This window comes from Patella vulgata, chromosome 2 (genome assembly GCF_932274485.2).
Source record: "Patella vulgata chromosome 2, xgPatVulg1.2, whole genome shotgun sequence".
Classification (NCBI taxonomy): domain Eukaryota; kingdom Metazoa; phylum Mollusca; class Gastropoda; family Patellidae; genus Patella; species Patella vulgata.
The window spans coordinates 71,725,768-71,740,129 of record NC_065880.2 but is presented as its reverse complement, the minus strand read 5'-3'; the positions used below and the strand labels follow the sequence as shown (position 1 = coordinate 71,740,129).

General features: G+C 37.2%; 1 protein-coding gene across 4 annotated transcripts in view; it reads right to left on the bottom strand.

Annotated features, from left to right (window-relative positions):
• LOC126812342 (uncharacterized) overlaps nt 1–14,362 on the bottom strand; it is a 68,284-nt gene that overhangs the window by 52,158 nt on the left and 1,764 nt on the right. For 3 of the 4 annotated variants that reach the window (XM_056098446.1, XM_050538699.1, XM_056098444.1), the window contains exon 2: nt 1,667–1,789. In XM_056098446.1, the coding sequence (XP_055954421.1) occupies nt 1,667–1,748 (82 nt within the window). In that variant the 5' untranslated portion in view covers nt 1,749–1,789. Of the gene's footprint in view, nt 1–1,666; nt 1,790–5,472; nt 5,629–14,362 lie in introns of those variants that run through there. The other variant, XM_050538698.2, reaches the window with a different exon arrangement.

The following is a 14,362-nucleotide window of genomic DNA, read 5'->3' as shown; positions in this document are numbered from 1 at the left end:
GCCCTTTAATATAAATCTTACATAATGCATCTTTAATTCAGTTATTGTTCTAATAAATAATTGTTGAGTTCTTGTTTTTAAAACTGTTAGGAACTATTAAAATTCTTTTGTTTTTACTAAGTTTCGCATAATGATATTGTTCAAATCAATAAATGTAATCATTAAAGTATCAATGTCACGTTTGAGCGCTACAGGAATCACTTGCAAACTACGATATTGTTAAAGGTGGATCTCTAATAGAAATATCAGTCCAAAAGTGTACTTACAAAGTTAGTATTTACAAAGATATGCGGAATGGAAAGTTCATCAATCTATGCTGTTCGTTATGTGATAAGCCCGCCGCCATTTTGTTGTCTGCGAAAATTTATTGGTAGGCCTGTTTTAAATCCGATTGAATCAAAGCCGGGACATTATCTAGTGTTGGTATTTTGATTAAAATGGTAAACAATCAAACTGAGTACAGATTAGCGTGAATCAAGCCGTGTTGTATTACACATTACAGTAACCCTGACCTTAAACCTAACCCTTGTTTGCTGTAACTGTTAGGGAACGTCGGGAGGAAGGGAGGGGGGGTCAAAAAGTATAACGCGTCTGTCAAGTCAAGAGGCGTGGTTTCGATCCCAAGCTTGTACATGACAAAGACTACAATCGCCTGCCCAACCTCTTGGGTTTTTGTCCAGGCCCTCCGGTTTCCCCCCTTTGCCAAAGACTCCTACACGCAAGAGAATTACTGATATTTTAGCCCAGAAACGACCCGGTTTGTGTCAAGTGGACTTGACCCCCATTTCTCCGAAGTAAAATTATGCAAGAGCTAAATCTGCCTATTGCAGGTCTTTCTTTAGGCCTTAAGTATTATATAAGCTATTAATTAGACATTTTGTAACATAACATGAACATAATCTACTCTCGATGCCATATGATGGGTACGATTTTATACAGATTTGAATCATATCTGCGATTCAACGACTGTTCATGATTACCGTAAAAACGGATAATCAATAACAATAATAATCGAGGCTATAGTATTTTAGAAATTCGTTTTTTTTTCGCCTCAGACAGAGTGAAGTAATTTGACTGAAATTTTCAGCATATCCTCTTTACGTTATCTATTTTTTAACTATTATAGCGATAACTGCCAGTTCTTTATTGAATCTCTCATAATGCCAGATTTAGATAAAGAACTAGCCATTCTTGCTATAATAGTTCGAAAGTAGATGATGTAAAATGAATAATTTGAAAATTTCATTCAAATTACTCTATTGCAAGCGAAGATATTAGCCTTTGAAGGTTTGACAGACGTGTGCAATAATTTCAACCACCGCACTGGTTGATCGAAGCTAAGTCTCGGTCCTCCATATTTGATTAAATCAAAGTATCGCTGAACCATTCTAATCTATTTAATATCGGAGAAATCTGATGCCATCGAGAGTTGATTAAGGCCTGGATCAGTTAATAAATGTCTAATTAATACTTTAGAAAACATTTCAGGCCTAGAGAAAGACCTGCAATAGGCAGATTTACCTCTTGCATATGTTTAAGTAAAATGATGCATAATATGATGGACTAACATGGAAAGCGAACGCTACCAGCCTACAACGTTCAGTTTTTCAAAGTACTCAAATTGAAATCTACTAGAAACACTAAATGATTATAAATGAAATCTTACCTGCTAAAGTGGAAGAGATACAGAGGGCATGGAGAACGAGAAATATTAGTCCCTCCCGGAGCCCGGGTCGGGAAGACGTCATGGGTTACGTCTTTAGGTCTGCACCCTAGTGCTAGTGTTTCTCTGAAAAGAAAAAAAAAGGTATGGTCACTTGTTATTTTAAATATACAACATTATAAAAAGGCTACTGATATTCTAAAGTGTTAAAACCTGTTGACTCATATAAGTCAATATTAAGGACTTTAAAGGTTTTAAAAAAAGGTTCTGTAAACTCTTTATATTCCTGTCATGGATCAGTGATTTCTGCTTGATGTCTATTATTGAACGAGATTTTATACTAAAGGGAGGATGTGTATGTATAACATCTTAAAGACGAAGAGGGTATCTCAAACTTCATTCTTTGATGATCTGGAAGCTGTAGTGGGGTTGCAATACAGAGGACTTGCGATAGGATAAGTTGACCAAGCAATAACAATTATGGTAATCTGATTGTTGAGATGAATGCTTGGCGTAGGATCCGTCAAATTTGTTTATGGCAGATACTCTTAGAATTTGAACTTTACAGCAACGATCCAATTTTACAGACTAAATTAAAACTTAAATTGTCAGTGGCGTCGCCCATCGAAGACAAAGTTTTCTGCCAAAATTCCATATTTCGTATTGTGGAATATAGAGCTGGCGTTCAGTAACTACCGCGATTAATAACGAAAATCTAGTGTATGCACAGAACCATGTGCCACAGTGCCGTGTTTTATTGTTGGTGGTATTTTTAAATCCTTATTTAAGCGAAAAATGATCAACGCAATCCCACTTCGGTATTAAGCATTTCAAAGCTTGTACGATCGGTTAGGCGTGTTGAATAATGTCGACTATTATAACTACATGTATAAAGTCGAGCAGTAGGTTAATAGCTGTTAAGTGGTATAATATTACCATTCGTTTACATTAAACACTATTCATATAAATTATAGAGAAAAACCGGGTACAGAACCTTGTGCAATCCATAACGATTTTCAGCAGACATTGAGTAATACTAAAAGAGGAAAGTATACGTTTGTTCGGGCATTTGCAACAGAGAGCAACTTATTTTTTACCCATGAGCTTGGTTAGAAGTGATATAGAAACCACAACAGAATTTTAATCGGAATACTTTGAAAATACGAATGGAAGGATATCCGATGTCCTGTGTACCCGTTGGCTTGCAAATAAAATACCCCCTGGGAATAGCTACGCTGTGCTGGCAAAAATTGCACGCATAGTTCACTGCATGTAGTGAATGGTATTCACCATCTACATTAGCCCAGATGGTGCAGGAAAAGAGGACTTTAATACACATTGCATTTCATTCCGATACTGAACTCACAGGGGTTCATCAGTGCTGTTGGACTGGGTACCAGATGGCCTTCCATTGGACCAATTCTGCCTCAACGTCCAAAAGGGCCGATTAATTGTAAATAAACCAATGTACATAATTTTTACTGGTTTTCATGGGTTAAGAAACAAATTATTCATGACGTATAATTCTATCATCCCGGGTTTGATAATTATGACGTTTGTGACTGCTAGAGGTGGATTTTCTTGCGTCGGTAAATCTTCAGACTATATATAATCATGACAGAATCTACACTTGAGCTACATTATGACTTTCCAACACTTCCCATCTCGTCACTCTTTTAGTGCTGGTACTAAAAGACATGCAGTAATGGGAAAGGTAAACATGGGAATATCTAGGTTCGATGATGATGGCGGCGATGGTGGTTGTGGTGGTTGTGGTGGAATGTGGGAACACTGGAACACCTCATTTTTCAAGCCTTCAACCTAAACGATTTTCGTAATTGCTTCACACGCCTGATGAACACAAACGAAGTACGTGTAGACAGTCCTTCAGAACTTTGACAGAGACAAAGGAAGTTATATGTTGCCCTAACTCTTCAGGGCGTTGCATAAAAACAGTATCGTACCGTGCTATTCCATTGGCCTAGGGTTTCTTCTGATACCTCCTGAACAGCCAGAATAAGTACTGTGCGCAAAAGTAAACTTTATACGCCTACGAAAGCCTTCCAGTCTGAGCATGTTCATGGCAATAACGAAAATGATTTTTTGAAAATTTACCACAAATTCACTCCAAATTACAAGACATCTTGTAAACGCATAGCAAATATACTTTTGCGAACGTATATAAATTTGTGTCCGTAATGTGTGCAATTTTTCATATGCAAACAATAGCCGCATGATGTATAAACTGGGCTTTAGATTTTTATATCTTTTCTGTTATTTCATATGGGCTACAGTATTTTGGTTTAACTTTTGTTTAAAAGGGAACTTTATTTTAAGAAATTATTTACCTTTGGTGTGATAACTTAGTCTTAAACAATGTTAATGGATTTATTGTTTAACCTTATATGGTTATGTCATACTGGTTTCATTCAAACAAAATGTTGACCATTTTCCAATTTGCAAGACCCCTAGACGTAGACTAGAATTAGGAGAGCGACTCACGTGATTGCGATATAAACATAAAAATATGCATTTGTTTTTCAAATCTATATCGACATACTGAACTAATAGCTTAAAATAATTGACTGACTTTTAGTGTAATTCTGGTATAAAGTATAAGACATAGAGCCTCTGTTATTCATTTCAGGGAAAAATCTCTTGACTAAAAGTATAAGCACAACTTGTGAATTGGAAAGGAGGGGGGGAGGGGTCGAATGGCCTAGCGTGTGCTTATATATAAGATCTGTCATTGAGTCAAGTGGAGTATTTTCGATCTCATACTTACACGTGATGAGGGGTGGGTTTTATCCGGGTACTCCGGTTTCCCCCAACTGCCAAAAAACACAAAAAAAACCCTACGCGTGGAAGTGAATGACTGAAATAAAATTGTACCATATGTTATTCCCGCAATGACCTAGTTTGTGTTGAGTGGACGTTTAACTCTCTTTCTCTCTCTTTTTGGGTGGTTGAATGGTCGAATGGTTACCATGTGCGCGTTGTATCATAAGGTCTATCAATGAGTCAACTGGTGGGGTTTCGATTCCCCAGTTGTACGTGACAAGGAATAGGGTCGCCTGTCCTAACTCGTGGGTTTTCTCCTACGCGCAAGCGAATTATTAGAATAGAATTGAACCATACGTTAGTCCCGAAATCTCCTAGTTTGTGTCGAGTGGATGTTACCCCCCCCCCCCTCTCTCTCTCTCTCTCTCGCTCTCTCTCTCTTTCTCTCTATCAATTGGGAAATAAGAATTAATGAACCCCGAGGGACATTAATCGGATGCACGTGGAATAAGTGTCTAATACTTCAAATACAAAATGCAAGTCATATGCCACTGTCCCGTTACTCAATATAGGAAAAACAGCGGCACAAATTTCAGGTTGACAATTCAATGACTTGCAATACCCGTGTTTTGTCTCGTCATCCGGGTGTTTCTAATTAATTACTTTCTAAACTTACTTTATATGGCGCTGCTGTTTATATTTATATTAATAAAGACGTAAATTTCGTGTTACGAATCACAGTGTATTTATATATATTTCCATGACCTACCGTGGTAAATGTACAAATACACAGACCTATCTATACACGAAATATCTTTCAAAAAATTACAAAATATATACCTATTTATATCTTTTTGGGATACGACTTTTTCCCGGTTAAGCCAAAAATCGTTACATACAATAGTTTATATTGGTGATCAGAATTTCTAAATGAAATAACTGATTATCAATAGACTCGAGGCAGGGGTTAATGTGACTTTAGGATGTAATAATTTGCGGATCAGTGGATTCTAAAACATTGAACTAACCTTTGATTTATCTGTGTGATTAAATATCCGTTTAGGTTAGAGAAAACACATAGACGTATTGTAAATAATGGCCCTTGATGTCGATCTCATAAACTTACCACTCTCTCAAGCAAGTAACAGCTTGGAGTCGAGTCGATGACGATATTGATTCCAAACTAATATAAACTGCTTCTGACTTTTCATATAAGATTTCAAAAATAAGAAATTAAAAATTTGTTGATTTTATTTAGACGTTAAATGATAAGTTATTGTAATAATAAAACAGTGTATATCACTCATTTATAATAATAATAATAATACACGAACAGTAGCATACGGCCGATTAACCACAACAATAGCTATTTCTATAAAGTACAATATATCTGAAAAATTCAAAAGACATTTATACGTGGGGGAGATCATTAGCCTTTGGCTACTTAAATCAATATAAATTTGAACACGTTTGTTTTTTATACTGTTTACACTAGCCTGTCTAACCTCGTGGGCTTTCCCTCCACTGCTTAAGATCTCTACGTGCTAGCAAATTGTTGAAATAAAATTGAACCATGTTTTAGTCCCGAAATGACTTGGTTTGTGTCGAGTGGACGTTAAACCCAATTTCTCTCTCTCTTTGTTTACAATAGTGTTCAATAAGCTGGTCTTTGGGTGTAAGGTGTATAAAAGATAGGATTAAATCCAGTGGGTGAATGTAGCTATTGAAAGAGATGGATATGAGAATGTAGCTTGAAAGATATGGGTGCGAGAATGTAGTTTGAATCAAATGGGTGCGAGACTGCAATCTGTTTCACAGAGAATTACGAGTCCTCTCTAATATCTCTGTAAACGACGACTGCCTTTAACACGTGCCGTCACAGCACGCGGCGTCAATCATTGGTTGAGTGGCGCGTGCATTGTTTACGTAAGAAGTTACTGCTTCGGGCAGAATGCTGCCTTTTAGTCATTTTAATACCCATTTACACTAAATAGGAAATATTCTTTACCTACAAATACGTCAAACGTCTTTATTTATTTTTCTAATACATCAAAAAAATGTTTTAGAATTTAATTTGTCGGTGGAAAAAAGTTAATATTTGAGACGCATTAAGTCGCATTGATGTCATCCTTATCAGTAATTGTAGCGACCTAGAGAATATTCACCTCTGATTAGTGTAGTTTGAAACAGATGGGTGCGAGAATGTAGTTTGAAACAGATAGGTGCAAGAATGTAGCTTAAAACCGACATGTGGGAGAAAGATAAAGAAATAGGGTTTAACCAAGAAGCGTCTTGGGTTTGATGGTTGTGAGAATGTAGTTCGAAATGTAGCTTAAAATAGATGGGTGTAAAATGTAGCCTGAAAGACTTATACAGTGACGTATATCAAATTAAATGTTATGTAATATGCAAATTCATGACAGTCGCAAAAGAAAATAATTGAATTTCATGCTGATGGAAAACTTAAATGTGTCCGCATCTAGTTAGGCAAATTCATGACAGTCGCAAAAGAAAATAATTGAATTTCATGCTGATGGAAAACTTAAATGTGTCCGCATCTAGTTAGGCACATTTAAATAATTTAAACGCTAAAGTGTGGGACAACACTTATAGAGACAATTGAATTAACCGAGTATGTGATAAAACTTGCAATATATAGCAACAAATAACATGAAATGAAATGGGGCTAAGCTTCTTATTTTTCTGCACCGACTGTGTGCTATGGGGGAAATTTTACCCGAACTGTGAAGCTAAAGACTACTCTTATTCCGAATTTCAACTGTCTGTCACGGGATCACAACTAAACATTGTCTTTCTGACCAGGGAAGGAACAACAAAATCTACCAGACACAATGAGGTAATTTGCAGACTAACATAATAGTACAATTGTACTTCAATAATGCGTGTGCGTAGGGTTCTTTAGCAGCGGGAGGAAACCTGAGGACACCACAAGCGACCCTACCCCTACGTACAAGCTTGGCATTGAAACCACACCGCCCAGCACGCGTTAGACCACTGGACCCAATCTGTTTTGCAGACCTAATGCGACATCCGTCTTTTATCTCTGTCCAAGATGACTGACCTTTAAAAGGTCAGACCGCTGTAGTTCTAAGGGTGACGTCACATTACAATGTTTACCAACAAAGCAAGATGGCATCGATAACGCCAAAAAAGATTACTTCTGTGGCTTGTTTTAGTTGTTTTAAAACAAACTCGAGCAGGTCAATCAGATTAGACGGTGAAAAATGTACTTCTGAAAGAATTCAGAGTAAACAAACAGAAAAAAAACGTCAAATTGATGGTCACACGTGCGTTGTTTACATCGAACGTAGTAATATGAACTGGTACGGGCAGAATTATATCGTTTTACCCATTTTACGCCTCCGCGTACTATTTTCTGTACCTATTTACGCTAAATATGGAATATTTTTATCAAGATATACTTCAAACACCTTTATTTATTTTTCTAATACTAAAAAAAAATGTTTCAGAATTTAATTTGTCGAAAGAAAAAAGTTAATATTTTGTAGTCATTAAGTCGCATCGATGTCATCCTTATCAGTGATTGTAGCGGCCAAGCGAATATTCACTGCGGATCAGTGTGCACTGGACCGCCCACCATCCCACCTTACAGGTCGATAAAAAAGTATATACAAAACAAACTAAGAAATACATTTTTTTTTATCTATTTATCCGTTCGGAATTGATCGCCAAAATTGATTTCCTCAATAGAGAATTTGGTCAATTGTATGCGTGTAATGGGTGACCGGATGAATACAACAATATTATAGGTATGATCTCATTTTGGAAATGGTCGCCAATCAGTCACGGGTATAGAAATCTTGCTTAGAGGGTGGGGCTAGCCGGCGTGGGCCGAGGGGGTGGGGGTGGCTAAAGCTAAAACCTTCTCAGTGCAAGTACCGAAATGACCTAGTTTGTGTCGAGCGGCAGCCCCCCCCCCCTCTCTCTCTCGGTATTTCGTGGAATTCTTTTTTTTTTGTTGAAATAAATAGCAATATACTCTCTCTCTCTCTCTCTCTCTCGGTATTTCGTAGAATCTTTTTTTTTTGGAGGGGAGGGTGAAATCAATAGCAATAAACTCGTTTGTAATTGGTAGCCCGTTGTACCTGACAAGCCCCGCCCCCCCCCCTCTCTCTCTCTCTCTCTCTCTCTCTCCCCGGGGCGAGTACTTTAAAGCAAACCCATATAGCAGGTGAACTTTTTAAAACGCTGCATTTATTTACAGCAGGTGTGTAGCTTAATATTGCTGGATTAGATTTTAAAAATCGAAACACGTCTTTCATGTGTCAAAATTTATGCAAGTATTTAAAAAAACTGTTCAATATTCTTGGTTTTCTAGAAATACATTAACGACGTTATTGAAAAGAATCGCACATACGATGAACGGCGTGTTGGAAAATTTATTTACTTAATATCCAAATAACAAATATTAATATACAGCAAATTGGTAGGCAATAAAAGTACAATCAATACCCATAAGTGTGATAATGCAAATATACATTTACATATATACATATATTCGATTGAAACTTTAAATTCTAAGGAGAGCCCGAAATACCGTAAATGTCTTTGTAACCTATACATTGACTGGGTGGTTAGGCGAGCGAAGTGTTTAATGTGTACGCTTTAGATCATAAGATCTGTCATTGAGTCAAGCGGCATGGTTTCGATTCTCCCACATATACGTACAATGAATGGGGCCGCCTGACCAACCTGGTGGGTTTTCTCCGGGTCCTCCGGTTTCTCTCCACTGCTAAAGCAAATTATTGCAATGCAATTGATGAATCATGTTAGTCGCGAAATTACCTAGTTCGTGTCGATTGGACGTTAAACCCCATTTCTCTCTCTATACATTAACTAAAATATGTCTGCGAATCACTATTGTAGAAGCAGACGTTGGACGACCAAAAGTGTCAACTCTCTCAGAATATTATGGAAAAAATATATGTTATAATACACATAAAAACTTATGTAAAATTGCAACGTTATATGAATCTAGCATTAATATTGACTAAGATATGGCTTTCTGAATCGGGGTACGTATTCGAACGTTTTGAAACTACTTTTCTTTGACTCGATTTTGGAGTACTGGTTTTATATCTTCTAGATCGTATTCTTCAAATTTGGGCATTTGGAAGAACTTTTTATGTAGATTAATAATCCTTTATCAAGTACCGTGGACAATGTATGGCGTAAAATTAAGTGCCAAAAATCATTACTTGTGAGATCAATATTTCGAAATAAAGTAAAAATTTTAATACAGCATATCAGAAGTTGTTACTTTGCTAAAATCCCTGTATTTTAAATGGTAACCATGTAAAATTTGGGGGTAATGCTGCTTGTTGATCACGTGTCTATCAATGATGAAAGGCCCATCTTTGATATTTTACTCCTGCGACCATATTGCATCTTTAACTAATTTTTGGATTCACATATTGTATAGAAGTCATATCTAATGAGTGATAGGTTTATATATAAAAACAGTGATAATTTTGTAAAAACACTGGTTATGTCCTTTCCATTGTCAAAAAAAATGTTTGGTAGACCAAATAAGGTAATGTTCTCCTCCCGGTGTTTGGAGTATGGGGGATGTTTATTCCATATTTGGGAAGGGAATTAACACCAAGGTCAGTCTATGACGTAAAGAAATTAGGGGGTTATAAAAGAGGGTGTTGAGCGAAATTTATTAAAGAGATGCATATATCCGCATATATGCTGTCTCTACAGATCAACAACCAAACAGTGCGGTTTTTTTTATTAAACATACATTATGCAAGAGCTAAATCTGTCTATTGCAGGTCTTTCTTTAGGCCTGAAATGTTATCTAAATTATTAATTAGAAATTAATTAACTTATTCAGACCATGATCAACTCTAGATGGCATCGCTAGCCTGCGATCTTAAGTGGATTGTGAGCCGATTTACTGTATAACTTTTCTTCTCGATTTAACGATTAAATGGATAATCGAGACTATGCTGTTTATCGTACTGACTTTAGTAATGATGACCGAGGCTAGGCAGAAATTTCATTCGCTTAGTTCTCGGTTCATAGTGGATCAATTTGAATGAAATAATTTTCAGCAAATTGCCCTTACGTTATCTAGTTTTTAACTATTATAGTGAGAACTGCCAACTCGTTATCAAATCTTCCATAATGTATCTTTAAATAAAGGGAAGAACTTTCCACTAAACCCACTCCATGGCCTAAGGCCGCAAATGGAAAGATTGTAAAATCATATTCTAAAAACAGAAAGAAGCTTCTTCACTCATATGTCTTGTCTGCGATATCACTTCTGTCGAAGCATACGATAAAGCACCTGGTAGTAGTAGTAGTAGAAATTCATTAGAGCTCACCCAGTCTGTCAGGGCATATATACGCTTTAGTCTATTGAGAACGAAGAACATTGTGGTGGTATAAACGACTTAACCTGAAGTTTTAATTTCGACCACGAAGAAATCACAACAAAGAAGTCCAGAACTGCTTCATTTTTTATCTTCATAAAATTTGAACAGTAAATTATAATTTTTGATTTTTTGCCGATCGGACTAATGAAAGAAATCAGCGGCTCTTAAGGCATACACTTGTTTTGAATTTTGTGTAAATTTTGACATGATTTCACAGTGACGTAATAGGTGCTCTCGAACAACAGTGGAGACCGGGCGATGCAACTAAAATAATTAATCGCTCTTTCCAAAATCCTTGCCCTTTTCAATTATTTAGATATAAATTTTAAAAAATAGGGTTGAACGTCTTGCTTTTGTGCACCGATTGGGCAAATGCTGACGGATATTTAGACATAGATTAAGTACATCCCTTCTAAGGCTTTCCATTGAGCCGCAAAATTTTCAAAAATTCAATGAAAATATAGTCACGAGTTGAAACCGCTTTTTTTTCTTTTACAATACACATTTTCCTCGCGGACTTGACAGATAACTTTATTCGCCACTGGGAATAGACGCTGCACTTTTGGTTCCACTAAATACCAGTTATTTATTTGCTTTCGCTGTATTAGTTATTTATTTGTTTTCGTTGTATTTTCAAATAGGTCAATAAACTCCAGTATTAACAAAATATAATTTAAAAATCTCAGTCCAGTGTGAGCACTTTTTGTGTACATAAAATAGAAGAGCATTGAAGTTTAATGTATAAATAGAAACTATGGATTACGAAAATCGACATTCTTTTACTTGACTATAAAAAACTCTCTTGTAAAAATCAAACAAATGTACTTTATTTGAAAGGGTTATATAATATGCTATTTTATCTATATTTTGGTGATTGTATGATTTGAGAGCCCAAGCTCCTCTATTTCATATTGCAGAGTTGTCTTATACATAATAGTGTGTGCCTTATTAGATATTTCTTGCAATAAACCATTTCATTATCCTTAATGTCGCCTAAAATGTAATTCTTTACAAACTAATTTGTTAATTTCCCAATGAGCAGGCCCAGTTGCCACTGAGTTTTACAGTTTTATTTTTTTTTTTTTCGAGAATGTAAAAAATACCCTCAGTACGATTTCAAAATCAGAGAGGCACTTTAATGGGATCATTCTAGAAAACGACTTACTAAATGGTTCTTAGCAATTTTTTGTGAACAGTATGTTGACACATTAGTGATTAATTCATCACAATTCAAAGACATTACGAGAAGGTTTAGAGTCTGTACCCAGTCTATACATCAGCATCTGGTGTGTCCACCGCGAGTGTCAATAACAGCAGCGCAGCGTCTGTATACATGGAGTGGACCAGACGATTGATGAACGCCATTGGCACCTGGAACCACACTCTCAGAAAAGCCTGTGTTTGGTCTCGGTACCACGTTAAGTCTCCTCTGAATTTCATCCCAAATATGTTCAATCGCGTTTAAGTCGGGACTGAGGGCTGGCCAAAGCATAACGTTGACACCGTTCTGCTGTAGAAAGTTCCGAATAACTCAGGTGGTGTGGGCACGTGCGAAATGTGGTATGACGTGGGGTCCGAGAGCTTGATCGATGTAGCACACTGCTGTGATGCCGCCTCCTCTCCCTGGACCAAGATTTTGGAACACCACAGGACTCACTCTCTGGTTCAGGCCGATTCCACCCTATACCATTATGCTTGGACCTCTCCATGAGTCTCGTTCCATGACACATTGATCAGAATAAATCTAGCCACGTCGACGCCATATTCTGGACCTGCCATCTGCAGTTGATACGCAATACCGACTCTCATCTGTGAACAAAACAGTTCTCCATTGCCTGTGTCGACAGTTCTGGTGTTGTTGGGCAAATTGTAGACGTTCACGTCGATGGCGAAGGTGAGGATCGGTCCACGGTAAGGTTTACGGCAATAGATGTTCTCTCTGATGAGACGTCGGCGCACTGTATCGGTACTGATGGGCCTTCCGTGTGTTCACACTGTCTGGCGTTCTGTCTCAGATGCCTGTGTGAAGGGATTCTGCACGTGCTGTCCTACAACATGGCGGTCTTGTCGCCTTGTGGTAACCCTTGGTCTACCAGTTCGGGTGCGATTGGCAACGGCTTGGGCAGTGTGGCCAGCGTCGAGTCTTCCAAGTGCCGGGTTCCTCTGAGCTGTCGTGAGTGGTGGCTTGTTGTTGACGTTGTGGTGTGAATGATTCAACCAAGTATGGGGGGTGTATTTTATAGGGTTGTTCCCGGTGAACAGCACGCGCGGCACGAGTTACATGAAAATCATGGAGAACACATTACCATCTCCGAAGTCGGGGTGCGTTTTTGAGAACATTTCCTGGGTTCAATTCTGTGTTTGGGAAGGACCCTTATTGCTCAGGTAAAGTTGTCACAAATATACAATAAAAACATTTGGCAAGTTTTATGCAATGCGTCTATTCAGAGTAACATACCAACCTGACCTTTCTTTTGCTGCTAAGTATATATAGCGAAACGCCGCAGTCTGGACTAAATTTCTCTGATTATAGGAAACTGCATGGGCGTATGCCTATCTTTATTGTTGCGTTTGGTGCCCATATCAGACAATTAGAGTCATTATTAATATCCGGTTTCTTCCTTCCCACTGCTAAAAACCCTCACACACAAGCGAATTATTGAAATAAAATTGAACCATAGTACCTAGTTTGTGTCGAGTGGACGTTAAACCCCATTTCTCTCTCTCTCTCGTTATCAGTATTTTTTTGTGTATCTTTTTGATATGCTTAAATGAATCTATGTTTCCTAATTAGATTTAACCAGGCATTAAATTCAATGCAGTCCTGGTCATAACATTTTTATGCAATGTGAAGCACTGCAGGGTATAGGGGATTGAGACAAATTGTGAAATGCGGCATACAATTAGATAAAGTTTTAAGATGTGAATGCCTTGTGATTTTTTTTTTACACGTGTGATGTTTACCTAAATATAAAACTTTCCATCCCTCAAATAGCACCAAAAGGGTATGATTTTCACTTGACATCATGGTGTTGCCCCATTGCTTCTGTATTATTATTTTTGGTTACAAAACAATGGGGCTGACGAGAACCGACAAGAGCGTTTCTTTTGTCAGTAACGGCCAAAGTATTGCAAAAAGTTGCCGACAAGAAAAGATATGTAATAGACATGCACACTATATATACTATATCCAAAATTTAAATAATTTCATAAAAGATTGAAAAAATTATAACCAACTGAAATACTTTCTGAATCAATGCCTGGTGAAGACAAGAGGGGCCTATAGTTGATATAATAAAAGTTATATTCCATAGTTCTCTTTATTTATTTATGCTTGTCAATTTCTCAATGCCATGTAAACAACATAACTGAAATATGGACGAAAACGGTCCTAAAAATCACCGGTAAAAGTAGTGTTTTTTTGGTCAATATCGCCCAAATTATTGCCAAATGTGACCGACAAGGTAAGATATGCATACTGTATACATCTATC